We start from the raw sequence: 23,047 nt of genomic DNA on the forward strand, positions 1-23,047 counted from the left end.
AAAATAAACTTTTACTGTGTTAAGAAACTGGAAATGTGGTGCTGTTTGTTACTGCAGCATAACCTAACCTGTGCTGACTGAAACAGTGGAGGAGCTGGGTTCAAATACAAGTCTTTCTGAGCCAAAAGGCAGTGTCCTTAACCACTGAGCAAATTGCTTCTCTCTGCCTCTTTATCCCAGAAGACTTCTTAGAAGTTGTCACCCTGGAAAGATGAGAGAAAGGCGACATGAGAAAGGAATGTGATACTCATGAAACCTCTTACCAGAAGAATAAAAGAGTTAGGAAAGAGATAAGGAGAAAATCATGCATGTCTTTCCTTTGGTCATTATATATTAAAAAAAAACAGTAAAAAAAAGGATTCTTTGGAAAAATTTTTATAAGTAGGGCCTCTGGCATTTTTGCATATGGCCAGGGAATTAACTGTAGCTCCTTCTCATTGGAAATAATTTTGCAGCCCGTCTCTAGGGAAGCATAAATGGGAATGCTCTCTGCTTTGGAAGAGAAGCTCCAAGCTGTAGCCCTTCTGCCTGCAAGTGAGATAGAACCTCCATTCTGGTCACTGTCTCCCTGTGTGGCTTTTCTCCTGCTTAGTTCAATAAAGACAGTTTGTTGGTTTAAGACTGTTTATTAATGTCAACCACCTTCTCCTTTCAGCCTTCTTTTACCTGCCATCCCCGAATCCCAAAATTGACAAGCCATGTCTTTGTTTTGGAAAGAATCCAGGTAATGAGGCCAGTGTCCCCATATCTAAAGGCGCTTTGTGTAAAAAAATCACAGTCCCCCAAGGTTACTAGAAAACCTGAGTTTAAAGGGATTACTTTGGAAACCAAGATGTTAAAATGACCTTGTTTTCTCCACTGAAGAAGATAATTCTATTGTGGGGGAAAAGGACTGACAAGGAAGGTGGCACCAATTGCCCACATATTCATATACCTATGGATGAGAACATGGACCACCTAGTCTTACCCATATTCCCAAGCATGTGTATATGGGTCCCCAAACTGGGAACAGCTATGAGAGGATTTGCTAATTAGCATCATGTTTACACATTTATTGTCAACTATAATTACTTGTTTATTAGAGCAGAGGCTTCCCTGTTTATTACAGTCATTATGGTTTGTCAGTAAGAGATAATGTGCTTGAATTTCACAAGTATGTGTGAATTGCACAAATCTTGCCAGTCCTAGCTAGGACCAACTCTCAATGAAAATGCTCAGAGAAGGTAATTCTCAAGGAGGCACCCAATTTTATTTCAGCTAATAAAAAGTTATCCTGTCCAACAGAACTGCAAATTGTCTCCTAAGCAAGGAATTTGCAGCAAGCTCCCTCCTACTTAGCAGTAATCTATATTTCTGGTCAGTTGTGTTAATGCTAGGCACTGTGCTTGGCACTTACTTGATATGTGTGTTATTATCCATTCTCATCACACCCTCCAAGGGAGGGATCCGTGGTCCCATTTTCTAGATAAGGAAACTAAGGCTCAGAGAGGTGACATGACTTGCCCTGAAAGACATGCCTAGGAGCGGTATCCAGGCCTTTCTTACTACAAAGCCCATGTCTTGTTCGTTCTATACACACATGCTGCTCACACGCATGTTCCCCATATAAGTGAACTGGAAGAGAATGTTAGCCAAGGTAGTTTTTCTGGGGCACATAACTGCAGGGGTGTATATAAAGGGGAATTGCTGGGTGACAGGCCCGTGAGATAGAGTCTCAAGATTAGAAAAGCAGAGCTGAGGTGTTACAGCGTGTTAGTGTAGGGGAGCTGGTGATGGGAGGAGGTTGCGTTGTTTTGCTGAGGATGTTAGAAAACATGATGCCCAGCTGGAAAATTGGAAGACCAAAATTTATTCATTTGGCTGTTATGGATGGGGTGGGACAATCAGGACATTAAAAATCATTAGTTAGGTTTCTGATTATATTTAAACCTTTTTGTTTTTGCAGATGCTTTTGGTGGTGGGAGGGGCAGAAGTTGCAGCATATAGAGGGTGCCATGCATTGAGTGGCCTCTGGCTGCGTCAGCACAAGGAGTTAGGGGTCCCTACAACCATAAGGAGAATAGCCAACTGTTACTGAGAGTTCACTATGTGCCAGACACCATGGTAAGTGTTTTACATTAATTTTCTCATTTAATCTTTGTATCATGTTGCAAGGTTGTTTCTATTTTGTGTGAAGATGAGGAAACGGGCACAGAAGGGTTGAGTAAGGTGGCCAAGGTCACACAACCAGGAACTATCAGATTCAAGACACAGTGTCCCACCTTATCTGCACTAACAGAATTCTGAGACACGCCTATACACTATACTCATTATTAACCTGACTCCAGTGTATGAGAATGCATCCTGGACTTCAAGAGACAAATTTGTGTTTTCTTACTTTCTTATATTGAGGTATTTACTTATACACAGTAAAGCGCACAGATCTTAAGTGGATAGCTTAATGGATTTTTACACAATTAAATACTCATGTAACAGCTCTCTTTATTCATAGTTATATTTAATCTAAAAAGGTAGAGATGATAAATACTGCAGGAAGTGAAGGTACAATTTTAAAATTTCCAATTAATACTGTTTAGAATATAGCGATATAGCATGCACATGAATGGCATTACATACATCTTCTTGGTATAGTTTATAGAGCTCAGGTTTTTCCTATTTTGGAGGATATATGAATCCAGACACTCAGGATGTACGAGGTGCGAGTTAGCATAAATCTGGATACTAAGGGGCTTTCTTTGGCTTTTATTAACTCCTTTTCCCATCTCATGCACAGATAAACTTTTGTGCTCTCCACATAGGGGAGATGACACATCCTGTGAATTCCCCAGGACAAAGAGGGTATATAAATTCAAGATTTTATTATTGCATGTATGTATCTAAAAATCAATATTTCTATCTGTCTGGCTATCGATCTACATGTGCACATCAGACAGCCATTTAAAATAGGCTCTTTTTAAAGCCATGTTGCATTAAGTGAGTTCTCTGTTAAAATAGGTTATATATAGCACATGGCTAAAGTTTGCAGGGTATGGGTATTATTGTACATGTGTGAACTGGGCAGGGGGAATTCATCGTATAAATACAGATTATATTTCTGTTTAGGATTACATATGTACGTGTAGATCTCAAGTGCCTATAATTCCATGCATAGTCACATGTCACTGGAATAAGACAATATGTTCCCAAAGAGGGTCGGTTGGTGAAGGGCTTTGTCCCCACAAAGGACAAAAACCCTCATGTTCTGGGACCAGGTGTTGGGTGGACACATCAAAGGCACATCCAGTGGAGCTTGGGGAATCTTCAGCTGAGACTACTTCTTTCTTTGTCCAAGGATGACTCTGAGCAGGCAACTGCCCTCTCAGCACAACTGAGAGGCTGATTCTGTCTTTCATATCCACTGCCTCACTGCAGGCTTTTTGAATATTTAATAATACAATTTGCCTTCCCAGAAACAGAGTTTGGAGGAGCTTTTGTCCTCTCCATGCAGACATTGGTATAGTAGGTGAGCAGGAGGGCTGTGATGACATGGAGCAGGCTGGCCAATCACTCCCCTCCAGGAGTATCCTCAAATTGAAAACCCCAACAGATGGCTCTGAGCTAAGAATGTGGCAGGGAAAGGAGGTTGTGCAGGTGGTTTCAGGCACCAGTCAGGAGGCTTAGAGAGGAAAAGGAAGTGCTGAGCTGGTATCAAGTGACCATGGCATGTAGTGAGAGGGAAACCAGAGACATACTCTCCACTAAAGTATAAGAGCTTGGCTCAAATTCAGGCTACTGCAGTGTATTTCACTGAATGGCGAAGCTGGAATGAACCACATCACTCTTCAGATCCCAAGCTAACATTTTACAGACTGGAAAACTGAGACCCAGAGTACAACTGATCTCTGAGGTTGCACAGCTGATTAGAGGGCAAGGTGTTTATATAACCAAGAGTCTTTTTCCATTCTTGGAATGGTTAGGTTATGCTGCAGTAACAAACAGCACCACATTTCCAGTTTCTTAACACAGTAAAAGTTTATTTTGCCTTTTTCCACCAAGTCAGTGCAGCTCTGAGTGCCTCTGCAGGGCAGCTCCCTTCATGTAGTGCCCCAGAATGCAGATTGCTTTAATCTTATGGTATCCAATCTCAACACATGCTACCAGACTGCAGAGGCAGAGGAATGACGATTGAAGATCACATGCCAGCTCTGAAATGTGTCAGCCCGGGAGTACTTTGCCACTTGCAGTCACAACCCATTGAGAACACTAGTCACAAAACCCTCCCCACTTGCAAAGAGAGGTGGGAAATAAAGTTTTCCATGTATCCAGGAAAGGGAAGAGAATCAGAAATATTGGTGACCACTGGAATTAATGACCATAGTCATTTATCAACTGTTTGATATTGCACAAGTTGCTTAATTAATTCTCTGAGCTCAGTTTCCTCTTCTATAAAATGGGGAAAATGATAATAACTAACCCATATATTTTTTTGGTGCAAATTAAATGAGATAAAGCATATAAAGTGCTTGACACAGTGTCTGGCATCTTGTAAGTGTTCAAGAAATGGTTGACCTCTAGTTCTTTCCCTATTCAGCTACCAGAGTGACCTTTTAAAAATAGAAATCTATTACCTAAAATCCTTTAGTGGCTTCCCAGTTCACTTAGAATTAAATGCTATCTCTCTCACCATTGTTACAGTCTCTACATGATATAGTTCTTGTTCTCCTCTCCAGTTTCATCTTCCATCACCTTTTCTCATTCCTTAGCCTCCCATTACTTTGGACTTCTCGCCATTCCCTTAACAAGCTCGAGCTGCCTCAAGCTCTGTGTTTGCTCCTTCTCTAACTGGAACACTGCCTCAGGTCTTCACATGATTAGTTCTTCACATCTTAGGTCTAAATTCAAGAAGCCTTCCCTGCCCTCACCATCTATTTCCCTCCAGTCTACACACAGGCTAGTGGGTCATTCCCTATCACATTACCCTGCTTTGTTTCTTCATTATTATTAATATTATTATTATTGTTACTGTTGTTATTTTAAGCTCCATGCCCATGTGGAGTCCAATGTGGGGCTTGAACTCATGACCTTGAGATCAAGACCTGAGTTGAGATCAAGTCGGATGCTTAACAGACTGAGCTACCCAGGTGCCCCATAACATGTTTAGTTTCTTTCTAGCATTTATCACCATATGAAATTAACTTATTTATTTATTTATTTATTTATTTATTTATTTATTTATTAACTTATTTATTTGTTCACACAAATGTGAACTTTGTGAGAGCAAGGCCTTCATCTATCTTGCTCCCTATTTTATCTCCATCACTGAGAACGGTCCAGGACTCCAGTGGTGAACACACAAATCTCTGCTCAGCACTTTTCCATACCATTATGTTGCCTCTTTTTGATATTGATTTGGAACTTGCTCTTTCCTCACTCATTTCTGGAGAAGAATATCAACTCCCAGCAGGGAAGTGGTCACCCTGCCCATGTAGCGGCTTGTAACTGTAGGGTGGGGGCCTGACTTTGAGCTTTATCTTCTAAAGCAGTTTCTCCACAGTGGAACCCAAGTACCACCTATTTCAGAATTGCCCAAGGAACTAGTAGAAAATACAAATCCCAAGTCTATAATTGACAAAGAAGTAAAAAAAATCTTGGAGTTGAGTGTGTACTGGGAAATCTGCACTTTTAACAAGCACCACAGGTATCTTAGAGGCATACTTAGTCTTCAGAGGAGTTCTCTTAGGTTTTAAGTTCAGTCTACCAACTAATCATACAAAATAATTTTGCTTTTTCCTGGTGAGTTCTCACATTTATACTTGGATTGTCTTGGTGAATTATCAAACTCTCTGTCTGAGGTCAGAGTAGAGTGCTTTGGGGCACAGAAAGCAAGGGCACAATGACTGATGTTCTCAGTGCCCTTATGTAAGAGTTATCAATTGTTGTGTAAGAAATTACCCCCAAACTTAGTGTGTTTCTCACACTTGGGACACTTTTTTGCTCATTAGAAACTCCTTGAGAAGGATGGGGTAGGGTGACTGAGTCAGGGGCAGAAAAAGAAGAGAAAATTAAAATCCATTTCAGATGATCCCTTATCAGTGGCTCAGTGAAAAGCTTACATAAAGAGGAGCCTGGGTTTTGGTTAAGGCGAGGCTGTAATAATTGCTCTGGATTCTTGTGACCCACAATTGAAAGAGATCTATTGCTTGGAGTAATGCCTTTGGTGATGGTAGTGATGGTCACAATCCATTTAACAAGTATGTATTGAACACCTACTATATGCCATCACTGACCTAGGCACATGGATTGAAATGAACCAAAAAAAAAAAAAAATCCTGCCCCATGAGCTTAAATTCTAGAAGAGGAAATGGAAGGAAATGATGCTAGCTAGCATCTCCTTTCCTGTCCAAAGCATTTCCTTCTCATGGCTTCTTAGTCATGAGGAGTTTAGTCTCCACCAGGTCCTCAGGTTCAGTGAGGGATTCCCAAAACCTTACTTCTTCCAAGGCTTGCAGATGGATATCTACTCAAATACTCATATATTTCCTTACATGCTGGGAAATGGACTCTTGGTTGAGAGGTAGATGTCTCTGTATGTGTGTGTTGGGGTGGGGCCTGTGATAGAGTACAGAGAGTTTAAAACAACCACATTTATTTTATAGCTTCTGTAGGTCAGGAATTCAGGCACAGCTAAGTTGCATCCTATGGCTCAGCTTCTTTCATAAGGCTGCAAACTTTTGGCCAGGGCTACCCTCATTTCAAGGCTCAACTAGGGAAGGATTCGTTTCCAAGCTCACTCATATGGTTGTTGGCTATATTTGGTTCCTCATGGGCTGTTGGACTAAGGGCCTTGGTTCCTTGCTGGCCTTGGCTGGCAGCTATCCTCAGTTGCCTGCCATATAGGGCCTCTCTCAACATGGGAGCTGGTTTCCACCAGAGTGGGCAAGTGAGAAGAGCCAGAGAGAGAGTGAGAGCAGGATGAAAGTCAGTCTTTTGTAATCTGATCTCTGAAGTGATATGCCATCACTTTTGCTGTATTTTATTTACCAGAAGCAAGTCAACAGGTCTAGCCCACACTCAAAAGGAGGGGATTACACAAGAGCTTGACTACCAGGGGATGGGGATCATTGAGAACCCTTTTAGATGCTGCCTACCACTGCCTTAGCCTGAGTTTTAAACAAGGGACACAATATGGCAGACAGATAATAACTGTGTGTGGATTCTATGTGGCATGGAAATTTAATTTAAAAGGCACTGTTGCATCATAAGAAGAGCATAGACTTTAGGTTGAGAGAGGCCTGTCAGCTTTGGTTTTAGAATCTCAGCTTTGGTATTCACCAACTGCATAGTCTTAGGCTTAGTTATTCTGAGCCTCAGTTTTCTCACACCAAAAATGTGGAAAATACCCACTACCTAAAGAGTTTTAAAAATAAAAAAATCACTTGGGTAAGGCACTTATTAAAATACATTTTCCCAGGTTCTCCTCAAGAAATTCTTATTCAGGAGACCTATGTGGCACCTAAGAATTTCCATTTTTAATAAATGCACAAATATTTCTAAGTATGTATGAAAAAGGTGTGTGGCTCAGTACATGGTAGCTATTAATAATTTGCATAACTTTAATTCTGCAATTATTCTTGAGAAACTATATGTTTGAAGAGATCCAACTGATATTTAGAAAGCAAACTGTACTGAAGATCAAAAGATGTAGAAGTTTGAGCTCTTGTCTGACACTTACTTTGCTGTGGGATCTTGGGCACAGAGCCACCTAATCTTTCTGGACCTCTTTTTTTTTTTTTTCTTTCCAGCTGCTGAAAAATGTCTTCTAGCCTGAGTACTCTCTGTCTAGATGAAGAAGAAACAATAGCAGTTAGTATGGGATCACTTTAGCACTCCCTTGGTTGGAGAAGCAATGCAATGGCCTCCATAATAAGTCTCTTCTGAAATCTTCATTTCCTAATATTTATTCCTGAAGACTATTCTTTGGAGCCTCTCATTCTTCTACCCTTCTAATTCATATGACCCCAACATCTCTGTATGTAATGAGATATATCTGAAAAACAACCTCATTTAAAAGAATAAATTTATTAAGGAGCTGAGAACTTTCTGGCATGAAATGAAAAATATTGATTGCTTCTCACCTGTTAGCAATGAAATCCCATCCAGTTAATTAACCTGCTCAGAGATAAAGTTTATTACTGCCCTTCACCTTCAGCTCCAAATCTTTAAAACCATTAAAACAAGTAGCTGGTCAACGAGTAAATCTTCTCCCAGATTGGCATTCAGGGCCTTCTGTGATCTGGCTCCAGCCTACCTTTCAGTCTTGACTTCCAGCTGCTTAATTTCAAGCACCTACTGCTCCAGTCAAATGGAAAAACTAAAGTATTCAGAATCCCCTCCTCCAAATTCTACATATCTTAACTCAGTTCATATCTCTCAGAAAACCAAGAAAAAGGCTTTCTTGGAGTTCTGGTGTCTCCACTTCTCCCCACCTCTCCCAATTGCTGCCAAGCCATAAACATAGTTACCTCCTTATTTTAAACCCTCCCCAAACTTTTTATACCTTTGTAGCATTTATTATTTTGTACCTCATATGTACATATTTATAGTACTAGAGTCTTGAGGATGCAATTCTAACCAATCCATTTTTTTGTGTTGCCATCTTCCAACAAATTGCCTTGCCTATGATTGGTGTTCAGTAAATATTTTTTGACTACTTGAATGGAGACTCATTGATTTAACATTTTCTTTACTGTGGCTTTTACTCTTGGGGCTCACAACCATTGTTTCATCAATAGCATAAGGAGTCTCTAACTAAGTGAGGTGATTTTCAGTACTTACATTATACTGAAAACAGAGTCCTCAAGCCTCCCAGTCTTTCTGAAGACAGCCCTGTTGCTGCTCCCTGTCCTTAGTAGCTTTCTGTTTCTAGAAATCTTTTTCTTTTCTGTGGAAGGGTTGGGAAAAACAGTCTTATGGATTTCACCCCTTTCTATAACTCTGAATATAGGTTTCATATGGCTCTTCTATCTCCTGTCCCAATTTACTTGCACAACACACTTGAAACTGGTATTTTATGAGTATTAGTATTTTACAAGACCCTGAAATTCAATTTTAGGTAAAGCAGATATTCAGTCATGTCTGAGAGCACTCATATGAATGTGTTTAGGTTGAAGGGGAGAAATAGAGTAGCTTCACTGAAACGAAAAGGCCCTTCTTTCATTCAGCATTCATTTTCTTGATCACCCACTAGGCTTTAGGCACTATGTAATATGCTGATGATACAAACATAAATACTGGTCCTTGCCTTCAAGGAGCTCTGTGTCTTGTAGAGGGAGATGAACATATAATGAGATCATTACTATAGAGTGTGATTTGCACAATGTCAGAGTCAGGCACAGGGTGATGTGGTGCACAGAGAATTTTCTTTGAGAGCAGATGGATTTTTGTAACAAAGAAATTCTCTTTTGCAGCAGAGTGGGTGTGCTGATATCAGTAATATAAATATTATTTTGTAGTTGTTTTTGTAGTTATTTTTGTAGTATCCTCTTCCAACCACTCACCTTTGGCCAGGTGTCAGCATCCATGGTGGGTGTTGAGGCATGATTCATACAAGCAGCCACCCTGGCTTAATCAAGACCCAGACTTAGGTTCTTGCTCCTTAGAGCTTGAAGGAATAAATCATTCAAGGAGATTGCAGCCAAGGGGTAGTTTTCTTATGATTCATAGGGCTGAACTTCATGTCAGTGATATTCTGGTGCAGAGATTTTGCATGCTTCTCTGTCTATGGCTCCAATATTTCTAAAGGCATTACCACAGCTGTGTAGATGACTCATTGGGATAGCTTGCCCAAGTCTATGACCCTGGAGGTGTGTGTGTATTGAGGGGTAGGGAGGTTATGCAGAAAGGTAAGAAAGCAAACCTAAGTTTTAAATGACCAAAGTCTACAGCTTTAAGTACTGAGTTATTTGTATAGACCACTCTAAGTTTTCTTTTTCTTGCTTTTCACATTTGGGGAGACCTTACTACTCACTAGAAACTCCTTGACAAGGATGGGGTAGGGTGACATGAGTCAGAAACAGAAATAAAAAAGGAAATTAAAATCTATTTCAAATTACCTCTTGTCAGCAGCTTAGTGAAAGGCTTGGATGGAAGGAGGCTGAGGATATTGGTTCGGAGGAGGCTGTAATATTGCTCTGGGTTCTTATGATTCACAATTGGAAGAGGTCTATAGCTTGGAGTAATGATGACTTTGATGATGGTGATGGTGGTCCTATTCCATTCAACAAATATGTATTAAGCACATACTACATGCCATCACTGACCTAGGCACATAAGATTAAAATGGGTCAAAACAACAACAACAAACAAATCCTGCCCTTTGGAGCTGATTTTCTAGAAGAAACTAGCAAAAATGGTGCTGGTATCCCCCTCCCTCTTTGAAGCATTTTCTTCTCATGAGTTCTTAGTCATGAGGGACTTAATCTCCACCGAGTCCCAGAGTTAGTGAGAAAATCACAAAACTTTATTTTTTCCAAAGCCTGCAGACTGGTATCTGCTTACAGTGTTTATGAGCAGGGAAATGGACTCTGGCCGAGATGTAGAAGGCTCTGTGTACGCGTGTTGAGAGGGCTGGTGATAATGTACCTTGGGAAGAAATTCTACAGCCTTACTATCCACACTGATACCTTCCAGCCGGGGGGAAAATGTACCCTCAATTGCTCCTTTCCACCCCATTTGCCTGTCTCCCTTTCTTGCTCCCTCCTCCCTTCCCTCCTAAATCCCTCCCTAGCCTCCTTCCTTCCCTTTCCTTTGGTCCCTCCCCATCCCCTTCCCTCGAACAGTTCTCTTCTCCTCTCTCTCTTTCTCTCTCTCTCTCCCGAGCCTCTTTTCCTCCTGGCCCCTTTCCCTCCTCCATCCCTCCGCGGCGTCTGCGTCAGGCCCCTACTTGCGTGACGCGCGGGGTCTGGGTGGGAGCTGTCCACTCGCCTGGGGTGCTGAATGCAGCAGCGGCGGCCGCGGCGGCGGCGGCAGCGGCGGAGATAGCTGAGAGCCTTCTCCGCTGCAAGAACCTTGTTTCCATTTCTCGGACGGTCAGCTCACCGCCCCGCCACCTCCCTTCCAGCACCACCCCTTTGGGAACTGAGCCAGGGGGGCAGCAGTCGCGGCGGCGGGTGCTGAGCAACGGCGGAAGACGAGACAACACCTGGCAGCAGCCTGGAATCTGATTTGCTTCCTCTCGCCTTTTATAAGAGATATATTTATATACGGCTTTGAGGAGTCGCGAGGACCAAGCCGGAGCCAAGTGCTGGCTGTCTCCCACCTCGGCCACACTGCTTCGTTTCCCCCTCCCCACCTGCAACTGGCACCGCACACAAGCCTTACCTCGTTGCATCTGCGAGGAGGTAGCAACAGCGAGCCCAACCAGCCGGAGGCAGCGAAGAGGAGGGAGGGGCGTTGCGGGGGGTGGCAGAGAGCCGGCCGAGGCCGCCCTTGGTGGGGGTAGCGGGGGCAGAGCTGCCGTGAAGACCCAGCAGCCGCCCTCCTCCACCCCCACCCCTCCAGGAGCACTCTTTCCTGATTATTTGAGAACCGAATTATTATTCTTCCACTAGTTTTATTTCATTTTTTATTGCCCCTCCCTCCTCACTCCCCAGCCGCCCCCACCCCTACGCCTGCCTCGCCGCTGGTTGCATGGCAGCGCTGCCCGGGAGCGGGGGCTCAGAGCCGGCCCCCAGGGAAGGAGGAGGAGGAGGAGGATCATGAAGCCGGTAGTCGCGGCCGTGCCGGACGGCGAGCAGCAGCCAGAGGACGAGCCGGAGCAGCCCCCGCCCCGGAGACACCGGGACGCCGACCAGCATTCACCGCCGCCGCCACAGCAGCATCGGCGGCCGCGGGCCGACTCGGAGCAAGAGGAGGAGGGCGACAACGGCCCAGAAGAGGAAGAGGAAGAGAAGGCGAGGCCACTCAACCGCCCGGATCTGCCCTTCTCCCGGCCTTTGCCCCTCGCCCAAAGGGACCTTTGATGGAGCCAAAGGGAAGGGGCCCTGGATTTACAGACTGCCGCAGGGGTGGGCTGGGGGCTGAGATCATGTAACTACTCCTTCCTCCTGTCTCTTCCCACACGCCCCTTTTCTCTACACCTTCTCTCTGCTCCACTGCCTCCCGTCCCCTATACACACACCCTTCCTCTAGCCAGGATCTTAATGCTCAGGAAGGAAGCGGCTCTGCAAGGGTTAAAAGATCTTTTCTTCTCCCCCCCCCCTTTCTTTCCCCTTTCTCAGTCCATTATTTTCCCACTTCTATTCTCCTTAATTGGCTTTACCCTCTTCTGTGCAGCCTTTTGGCTGCAGAGGCAAAGCACAAGCCCCTTGCCCAATTTCACCTGCAATCCCTACCCACGCTCCCCCCCCCCCAATTGCTCTCTTAAAAACAACTCTGGTGCTTCTGGGGATTAATTGCCCCAGTTTTCTGCCCAGGAGAATTAAAACTTCTCCCAACCTCCTCTCCTCCCCACCGTACCCCGCACCCCCCACAACCAATCTCCTGCTACCTGAGGAAAACTATCTTTTCTCTCTGCACATGCAGTACTCAATTTTTCACTGAGCTGTTTTGCCCTAAGCCCAGCTCAGTCCACTCCAAATTTGATTTATAATCTTCCCCACCCTTTTATACAAAAGAAAAGAGATTTCCCACTGCCTAGGAATTTGAGAAGAAATGAAAATATCTTCTCTTGGGAAACTTTCTGACAACTAGACCTTGATCTCAAGGCCCAAAGAGCCCGTCCTCAACATTTTTTTTTATCCCCCTTCCCCTGCCATACCCCCAAGTCAAAGGCAAAAAAAGGAGACACCCTGAGCAAAGCTAAGGTTGGTGTGGGGCGGGGGCGGGGGCGGGGGGGGCGCAAGAAAACCCTTTTTGTTGTTGTCGGTTTTTCCAGGGAGAGTTCAGAACCAGTGACTCACAGTTTTCAGTCCTGGGGGCAATCAATTGATTTGCTACTTTGAGGGGGTGTGAGAGGAGCCAGCGAGAAAGCAGATTCCCCCCATAACACAGCTCTGCTGGGGGCCCCCCCAAAACCATTCTCCTATCTTCCTTTGAAAAGACTCCAGCTGCCCCTCCTGGGCTCCCTGCTTCCCCTGGGCACATGCTGATGCCCTTGAGCGGGCTGCTCGGGTGGTGGTGGTGCTTCTGTTGCTGCTGTGCCTGGTTCTGCTGTGGATCTTGTGCCCCGGCTCCCCAGATGTTGCGCCACCAGGGTCTCCTCAAGTGCCGCTGCCGCATGCTCTTCAATGACCTGAAGGTTTTCCTACTGCGGCGCCCCCCTCCAGCGCCCCTGCCCATGCACGGCGACCCCCAGCCCCCCAGTTTGGCGGCCAACAACAACACCCTTCCGGCTCTAGGTGCCGGGGGGTGGGCAGGCTGGAGGGGCCCTCGAGAAGGGGTGGGCAGGGAGACCACTCCTCTGCCACCTCCACCACCTTTGCCACCTTCTTCTGTGGAAGATGACTGGGGTGGCCCAGCCACCGAGCCACCCACCTCACTGCTCAGCAGTGCCTCCTCAGATGACTTCTGTAAGGGGAAGGCTGAGGATTGCTACTCACTGGGCAGCAGCCTGGACAGCGGCATGAGGACCCCGCTCTGCCGCATCTGCTTCCAGGGGCCGGAACAGGTGAGACCCTTTTTCCCTTTTCCTCCTGCCTTATGGTGTCTCCAGGTCTTGCACATTACTACTCGCCTGCTTGCCCTGGGGAACCATAGTGCTGTCTCTAGTGTGAGGAATATACGTTTTAAGGGCTCCTCAATGATGTTTCCTGTGGTTAAGTTTGCCCAAAAGGTGTCTGGTAGAGCCTGTTTGGTGACTCAGTTGTACCCCAGTTTTTGAATTTTCCTTCCAATGCTAGTGTCTTCAATTCCATCCCAAAATTCCATAAGCGTCCTCAGAATAGAAGATTTAGAAGTCAGAAGTGACAAAAGGAAGGAACTTGGTGGTACATTCATGCTTGAGGCCGAGATATCTTTTTATCTGACTTGTTGTTACTGACATTTCCCCCAGCCCACCTTCAGTCCCAGATTCAAAGATCTTCCGTCTTCAGAGGGAAATGTGCAGAGATCGTCTCCTCTTTCCCTATTCTCATAGACTGAAACACAACAAGCCTGACCCTATTCTCTTACTTTGAACTACCCCCTCCCATATTACACGGACATCCTCAGCAGTGTGTTTTAGTCAGCAAGGAAGAAATGGGGAGAGATTCTAGGTCCAAGAAGACTCTACAGTTTGCTAAGACACTTCTTGGCAGACTCATGTTTTTTTTTCCCCCTAGGTTGAAAGCAAATAGGTAAGTGGGTTGAGAGTGAGTTTAAGGGATATGGAGAAGGAAGGAAGGAATCTTGTCATATCTACTCCCCTTCTCAGGCCTGAAGCACATCAACTTAGAATATCCCTTAAACCCTCCCCATCCAGGACAGGGGTTGCCAAGTACATTCATGGACCAGTCTTCCTAAGTTTGAAGGTCCTCCCTTCCCTGTTCATTCAGATTTTCACAGATAGACTCGTCCCAGCCCTTCCAGCTCCACTTCCAATCTAGTGTCTGCTAGAGGCTGGAGATAGTATGTGGACATTCTCCAAGAGTCATGAATTATGGCAACACTTCCCACAGAATCCCAGATAGAAAAGTCTCATCTGAAAAATCTGATCTAGTTAGTGATGCTGGAGAAGGAACATTAAATTGCACCCTGGTCAGGGTTCTGTGGTCGCATCAGCTACTTTTTTCAGTAGCTTCCCAGAAGTGGAGGGAAGACTTCTGGGTGCTTCCTGAACAAGTGGGAGAGCAGTAAATGCCATGCCGGTGATCCTGAGGGGGCTCTGGCTCTTGCTGAAGGCTTGCTTTGTGAAAGACAGGCTTAGCTAATACTTTAATTCATTTTATCTTTGCTCTGAATGGGCAACATGCTTCAGGGACAGATGATGACCGGGGCCACAGCCTGGGCATTATGAGAGGAGGTGACATAGATCTCAGTGTGCATAAATGTTTCTGAGGGGCTAAGGACTGGGTTCCTCCTTCTTATGACTAGGCTTACTGAAGTCCCAAATGAAGTCCTGCCCAGAGTTGAGGACTCTTGTGAGGTGAGGTGGTCCAGGGCGCCTGCTTAGTGCCCTTTTTCCAGACCTTGTCTCCACTTCCACTGATGGGCACAAGGTGGGATGGCTTGACTGAGAGCAAGAGTGAGGCCTCATTTTGGGATGCTCCTGGTCAGCCTTTTGCCCCAATCAGGAGCCTCATCTTTTCCAAAAGAAAGAATTACTTAGCTTCCAAATTTCTTAAGCTGTTTTGTTCCCATATGGGTTGGCTTAGGTCTGCATGTCACAGGGGCTGCTGGGAGTGTGGCTTCTGGCAGAAACACCCTTGTCTCTAGAAAACAGCAGGACTTGGAGCCTATTCTGGATGGTATTTCACTGTGTGAACTTCTTCAAATCACTTTATGCCTCTGGGTCCCTTTTCCAACTTCTGTGGTTTAGAGGCACCTTTTACTGTCCTCCTTTTTTTCCTTATAAGTGTGTTGGGAGGATTCAGAAGATAATGAGCCTGAAAACATCTTGAAAGGGATTAAAATATAATGGCAGGTATTTTGATCATGAAAAAGCAATACTTGGTTGAAAAGAAGAAGAAGAAAAGGATCAGTAGGAATATTGTGAAATACCCGTACGTGATATGGGGTCTGGGCAGAGGTTAGGAGCTTTCCTTTCTTGTTCATTATTTTTATGGTGTGTCATAAATAAAGCACTGAATAAAAAAGCTAACACCAATAAAGGAATGGGCTCTATTATTATGTGGAAGGAATAGGGGCATCGTGTTGGCATTAAGACTGGATTAAGTCAAGCACTTCCTGCATATGATGATTCTATTTTGGGGTTTGTATTTTTCGTTCAGGAGCCAGGAGATTTTAATGAGATTGTGCTATAGTAATAATAAGAGAAGCATGTGTTGGATATGAACATATTTTTCCCTCTTTTTACTCAATTTTCTTCACAGGATTTCAGTGAGGAAGGGTGACAAAGGGGAGATGGGGAAAACCCTCTAGAGTAGGAAGAGACAGAAAGACAGAAAGTGAAGAGCTGAGATGTCAGTATCTTATTTTCTGTTCAGGGAGCCAGCTGTCCAGCAATCCTGCACATGTGGCTCTGAAGGGAGAGCAGTCTGCAATCTCAGCAGCTGAATGTCTTGGTCTTTTCTTTGCCCAAACAAAGGAATCAAACAGCTTCCTAGTCATTTGCCTGCTGCTCCAGGGGCTAAAAGACTGCCCCAAATGAAGATCTGATCTCTTCCTGACAAGGGCTTCTATGTGGTAAGGGGCCATTGGAGGGTCCAACTAGTTCCAGGTTTGCACATGTCTGTAATGGTCTTTACATTCATTCATTCATGCATGCATTTACTTTTAAAATGTTTTCTGGGCACCTACAGTGTGCCAGATGCTGTTCCAGGCACTGAGTATCCAGGAGTGAACAAAACGGATGAGACCTCTGCTGTCCTGAAGCTGACATTTCTAGTAGAGATGCAGAAACAGATCAGTCAACTAGTAGATAAATAAAGTGATTTCAGGTGGTGTTGAGGACCATGATGAAAGTCAAACAGGATAATGAGTTAGACAAGAATGAAAGGGAGGTTTTGGGAAAGATGCAACTACATTAGAAAAAGTGATCAGGGACAGCCTTCCCAAGAATGTGCCATCTGAGCTGGCCCCTACGTGATGAGAAGGACCCCCTGATATGTTGGCCTGGGGGAAAAGCATTCCAGGTGGAGGAAATAGCAGGTTCAAAGACCTAAGTGTGAACAAGCTTAGCATGTTTGAGAAACAGAAGAGAGGACAGGAGGAGGCAGACGGATGGTATGTGAATAAATGCTTGGAGAGCCAACCTTGGCTCCATGCTGGAAAGCTGACTGAGTAGCCACTCCCCTCCTCTCAGCCATTCATCCAGGTTGGACAGGGGTTAAGGATCCATGGAAGTGTGGGACAAGAGCCCAGCTGGCAGCTCTTGACCCTCTGTTTCTGGCTGAAGCTGCACTGGTTCACTTAGATGGACCGTGGTGGGTAAGCTGAGGTCTCTGAAACCAGATGGCCCCAGTTCAAGGCCTGGACAAGTAGCATGCCCCTCCGTGCTTTGGCTTCTTCCTTCGTAAGAGACAGGGATAATAATGATAGACCCCAATTGATGGTCATTCTGAGCAACAGATCGGTCAACACGGTTAGAGCCATGCTGTCACAGTGTTTTGCTGTTATTATCTCAGAGGGCAAGACAGTGCTCCGTCTGCCTCATTTAAAAGGAACAGTGTGCCCCAGCTCCCAGTTTAGTCCCTGGCAGGACTGCTGTGATTGTTGTCTGGTGGTGGTAGTAGATTGCTTCTTGTGCACTCACAATCCTCTAGGTGTAGAGTGCGGCTCCTCTGTTTCCATCATCAAAGGTCTTTATTAAGTAAGTGCCTACCTAGGCCTGCTGCTCTGCTGAGCAGGGTCTGGAGACACAGGGCTGATGTGGCCCTGCCCTCTGGGAATTTCACAATCTAACCCAGACATCAGAGAGACTGATAGAGATCAAGAACTCACAAACAGTGGGTCGCAGGTGAATTATAGTAATATTGGATACAAGAAAGAGATGTGTGCTTAAAAGCAGCTAGTGTGTAGGGTGCCTTTTCAGAGAGACAAATGGGGGAAATGTGCTACCTTTTCCCCAATTAGTCAGAGAAGGCTTTTCGGTTGCTGCTGAAGACCAAGTGAGAAGCAATGGATGTAGGCTGAGTTTAGACAGCTGGAAGCAGAAGAGCTGTGAGACACATGGACACCTCGACAAAGAGGTGAAACCATCTCCTAGGCAGGGTCGGCTGTGGAGCACCTAGAGATGGGTTCAAGAATGAAATCCACCATGGCAATGGTGGTGGTGGTGGGGCACCTCTTTTGGACCAAATGGAAAAGAGGAAATGAATTTGGAAGAGATGAACAAGCTTGGTTTACCTCCCTTATTCTTCCTGGGGTTCGCTTCCATGGAGCTCCATGTTCAGAAGGGGCAAGAGTAGTGTGAAATATTTTAGTCAGTGTTTTGGGTCCTGGCAGGGTAAGAGAAGAGCTTTGCAGTGCTCAGGGAAACCTGGAGATCCCAAGATGCAATGAGAACCCTGGGAATGGAGATCAAGTAGAGCATTTTAGGAGAGACCCATACAGTGTATTATTTTTCTTAGCACTATGGTTCATTTTTACATTTGTGTGTGTGTGTGTGTGTGTGTGTGTGTGTGTATGATCATTTAATTAATATCATTCTCCATGAAGAATGGACCCATCTCTAACATTTATGGACTCTAGAACAAAAGTATAGATAGAGGCTCACATACCATAAGCCAAAATACCTAAAAGTAATAAATCCAGATAACTGTTAAATAAAATGAATTTTATCCTCCTATCCTGGCAAATAAAATGTCAAAACAACCTGGAAGATAGGTTTGAATTTAGAATTATTGGATTCCTTAGAATTCTGTGCTAGCCATATGGGGGTATCCAGCCCTTGTTCTACAAGCCACTTTGATTTTCTTTCCACTGCTGGCTACATCTGGCAGCAGGATGAGTCTTTGTCACACACACACACACGTGGACATTCCAGCTGGCTTGCTCAAGCTCTGTCCATACAACCCCTAAACAGCTGTCCCTTGCCCCTCTTCCTTTGAACCTGAGGAAGAGAAACCTTGAATGTTCTGAGTGCAGGCTCATGTCTCAATACACAGGAATTCTGGGGTCCCAGGTAATCGGAGCATGTTCTAGAAGAGAGGCATAGCTCCTAGACCTCACAGATTTCCTATGGGAAGGGTGCAGGTGAAGAAAGGCCAGAGTGGAGCTTTCTTCAGCAAGGGACCCTCTTGTCTGGGTCTAAGGGAGGTATGCAAAGGGATTATAAGATCCCTAGAAGCAGCAACTTGTGTGTCTTTGCTCACCATTGGGTCATCAGCTCCCAATCTGGTGCCTGGCACCTGTTTCATACTCTGTAAGTTTTTGTTGAATGAATGATCCTCTAGTGATCATCCAGTGGACAGCTCCTCAGGTAGGGGGCTGGGAAGAAGAGACTATAAGGAAGAAAAACACTTGCCAGCATCAACTGCTGAAAATGTGCTGTGCAGAAGGGGCAGACCATTCTGTGGGATCACAAAGGGCAGTACTTTGGCCAACTTTGGTTTTGATAGTAGAAAGAAATTTCTATCAAAGCTGTCCCAAGATAGTATAGTCTGCCTTAGAAAGGGGGCTCAAATGGGTGACTGGAGCTAATGACCCTCAAGATCATTTCTGAGCTTGAAAGTTGGGGTTCATTACAAGGAGATTGCTTGAGGGTCCAGAGACATTTTTAATCTAAGTGTAAAGAGATGAATTTGCATCCCTTTTCAATTCAAGGGGTCATCTCATCCCAGTATCTAATTCTAGTGTGTGCAATAGATGGCATGTACTAATGTGTCTTCAGCAGAAATCACAAAGAGTAGTCTCTATCCTGTGTTCACAGAAATCCTAAGTTGTTGGCAATCATGAATTGACACCAGGCACATACTAAAGTAGGAAAGCAGCATGTCATGAACAATAGGCAACAGATACTATTGTGGACCTAAGGATGCAGAACATCCCAGAAAAGGGGAAGCCCAGTTACTCCCCGACCCAGAGTCATGAGCAGGTGTTGTCATGTTCCCCTCTTGGGTTTTCCATTGTGGTTTTTCCATTTCTACTTTGGTCAGTCCTGGTCCTGTTTAAACGGAAAGCTCCAAGGACCCTTTCCTCACCCAGGGTTCTCACCTGTGCTCTTTCTTTATTGGGAAGTGATGTGAGGACGTTCAACCTCCACCATCAGGTCCTTGGCTACTTTCCAGATTTAGCCATCTATTTTTTACACACACATACATGCACACACATGCACAGGAATAAAGCATTGAGTGCACCTGTCTCACTTTGGCAGACAGAATTAAGGATTGGAGGAAGAGAGGCACCTTCTGTCTTGACAGTTGTGGAGTGATTCTCACCTTGATTGTCTGTAGATCCTCTACACAGTGTTCACTTTGGAGTCATCCTTCCTCACTTGCCAGCCTGCGTCTGGTTGCGGTGGGTTGGCTATTTATTGGGTGTGGCTTCTAGCTGAACCCCCCATATAGAAAAGTACTTAATAAAGCTGGTAGGGCAGGAGTAAAATACGGATTTCTAAAGAGCCTGGGAGGAGAAAGGCCAGATACTGGGATTCTCTCTCTCCTCCCCTCCACCACTGCTCTTCTCTTTTCCAGCTGGTGTGTTGGAGAAGCCCAGCTGTGGCCTATAAGTTGGGGTAGGGGGAGCAGGTTGAGGGGGGAGGGGCTACTCAAAGGAGTGTGGGAATGAGCGAGCTGCTTCTTGTTTGCTGGGAAGGAAGCCAAGTTGGAAGTGAGCCCGGATGTAAAGGAGCTGGCAAGTGCATACTGTGTGGCCTGAGCTGCACACCATCCCCCTACCGAGATGTATCATATGTAAGATAGAGTCTATGTGTGCGTATTGCATAGAGTACACATTTGATACCTCCCTCTGCGTATGTTAAAAGTAAAAACAGGGTGCACGTGGGACTGACTGCCTCATAACAAAATAGGCAAGATTGATTTAGTTACAATTTGAGTTCTAGGTAAATGCAAACTATCAGCAAAAAGAGGATCCGCAAATAGAGGCTCTGTCAAACTCCATGATTCAAGTCTTGGGTCCAGTTCGTTGCCCACATGAGGATTTCTTCAGGGGTCCTGTTCAGAGATGTTGAGATGGACAGATCAAATTAGTTTCCTTCTTTGTGGAAAGGTCACTTTGGATGTGGTTGAAGTCAATCAACATCGATTTCTCCAAAAGAAGACTCTTGAAGCTACCCTAGTGGCTAGCATATGACTCTGCATACAGTAGGGGCTCAAAATTTGTTGATCCCTTGGTCTCCTTCTTGGCACATGTTCATTCCAGACTAATAGTGCTATCTGTGATCCCTAGTGTACACATGGTAGATGGTATATTTGTGTGTGTGTGTGTATACATGTGCACATATGTGTATGTGTCAGTATACAAATTAAAATGCCAAGCAAGAGGGATATGGATGCTCCCTTGAGACCCCCCTCCACCCCATCCAACCTCCTTTTCAGATTCTATAATAACAAATAGTGATGATTCTTATCCTAGCAATCATAGTGATTGTTGTCCTGGCTTGAGTCCACTTGGCCAGGAGCAGACCTGTTCTTGTTCTCTTGCTGAATCATGGGAGGAACACAGACTTTGAAGTCAGAAAGACATGAATTTAAATCCCGATTTGGGCCTTTCCCAGCTGGGTGACCTTGGGCAAGTTACTTAATCTCCCTAGACTTTGATTTCATTGTCTACAAAACAAGAATAAAATATTCAGCTTGAACACTTACCATAAGTGGTGGACATGCTATATTAAAGTTTTAGGCACACAGCAAGCTGTTCATTAAATGGGAGTGATAATTACCCCCATTCTGTCAATGTGACTCAGAGACCTGGAGTAGGGTTTCCAGTCATTCTGCTGCCTTTCCTACTACTCTCTGTTACTACAGCCTTAAAAAATCAGGTGCTCTAAGTAAGGCTGTGCTTTGACCACAGTAAACCCCAGCTGTTTTTGTGCCTGACATCAGAGGTGCGCATTCAGATCCAGTGTGTCTGTTTAGCTGACTTTATGCCTCTGTATTGCCTGATTCAGTTCAACCTCCCTGCTCTCCTGCCCAGGTCTCTCACCCCCAACATAGTTGTCTTTATCTATCTCCATCACTGCTATGTTCCTGACAGATCTTTATTAAGCAGCACTCTCTTCTTTGCAGGAACTGTGCAGAAAGACACTTTCCTAGATTCTGAGTCCCTAGAGGCCAGGAGCAGGCTATGCACACAGAGGAGCACATAGGGGAAGTGGCAGAAGAAATGACTGCCCAACATGTGACAGCAAGGTGTTTGCATTCAGGGTCATCCCTAGACTAGTGTTTCTTGAAAGCCTGCGATGAGATGGATACCGCAGACAGACACCATGTTAAATAATGTTGATCATCAAGTGAGAACGCTGTTCTCTTTTCAGTTTGTTCTCATGCCTTATGATTATGTCTAGGGGAAAATCTCACTGGAGTGATAATATGTCTTTAACATCTTTTTAACACTTGTCAATTTCCTTTGTAAACAAAGAGAAGGCATTAGCCTCAGAGTCTTTGGACATCCAGTAATATCTAGCTATAATTTGTTAGTCTTGTTTTATTTGCAGTTGTGTGTATCTATTCTTTTATTAATAAATTATTTTTTATTTTTATTTTTTTAAATATTTATTTATTTGAGAGAGCGAGAATGAGAGAGAGAGAGAGAGTACATGAGGGGGGGAGGGTTAGAGGGAGAAGCAGGCTCCTCGCTGAGCAGGGAGCCCGATGCAGGACTCGATCCCGGGACTCCAGGACCATGACCTGATCCGAAGGCAGTCGCTTCACCAACTGAGCCACCCAGGTGCCCAATAAATTATTTTTTAAAGCAGGTTTAGGTTTGAAGCAAAACTGGACTGAAAGTACAGAGTTCTCGTATACTCACTTGTTGCCAACCCTCCACCCCAACCTCATCCTGCACCAGAGTAGTGATTTGTTACAATGGATGGACCAACACTGACACATCATTATCACCCAAAGTCCATAGTTTACATTGGGGTTCACTCTTGGTGTTATATGTTTGAAGGGTTTTGACAAATGGATAATGGCATGTGTCTACCATATATGCTATTATTATTGTATTATTATTGTTTCACGGCTTAAAAAGTTCCCTGTGTTCCACCATTTATCCTTTTGCTCCTACCCCTGAACTCCTGGCGATATAGGCTGGCCTCTGCCAGAATGTCATATAGTTGGAATCATGCAGTATGTAGCCTTTTCAGACTAGCTCCTTTCACTTGGTAATATGCACTTACAGTTCCTCTGTGTCTTTTTGTACCTCGATAGCGCATTTCTTTTTAGCACTGAATAATATTCTATCATATAGACACAGCTTGTCTATTCCTACTTTGGTAAATGACATCAGT

General features: G+C 44.6%; 1 protein-coding gene and 1 long non-coding RNA gene across 2 annotated transcripts in view; both read left to right on the top strand.

The window, feature by feature from the left end:
• The first annotated feature begins 660 nt into the window (after positions 1-660).
• LOC141370311 (uncharacterized) lies at positions 661-7,999 on the top strand. Its single transcript, XR_012374235.1, has 3 exons — positions 661-724; positions 1,946-2,103; positions 7,782-7,999. It is a non-coding gene; the product is annotated as an uncharacterized lncRNA (long non-coding RNA).
• Positions 8,000-12,883: 4,884 nt separating this feature from the next.
• MARCHF4 (membrane associated ring-CH-type finger 4) overlaps positions 12,884-23,047 on the top strand; it is a 106,582-nt gene continuing 96,418 nt past the window's right edge. Inside the window, exon 1 of the mRNA XM_025887012.2 lies at positions 12,884-13,645. Within this exon, the coding sequence (XP_025742797.1) occupies positions 13,121-13,645 (525 nt within the window). The 5' untranslated portion in view covers positions 12,884-13,120. The remainder of the gene's footprint in view (positions 13,646-23,047) is intronic.

This window comes from Callorhinus ursinus, unplaced genomic scaffold (genome assembly GCF_003265705.2).
Source record: "Callorhinus ursinus isolate GAN/ISIS: 27379988/994484 unplaced genomic scaffold, GSC_fseal_2.0 scaffold2, whole genome shotgun sequence".
Lineage (NCBI taxonomy): Eukaryota > Metazoa > Chordata > Mammalia > Carnivora > Otariidae > Callorhinus > Callorhinus ursinus.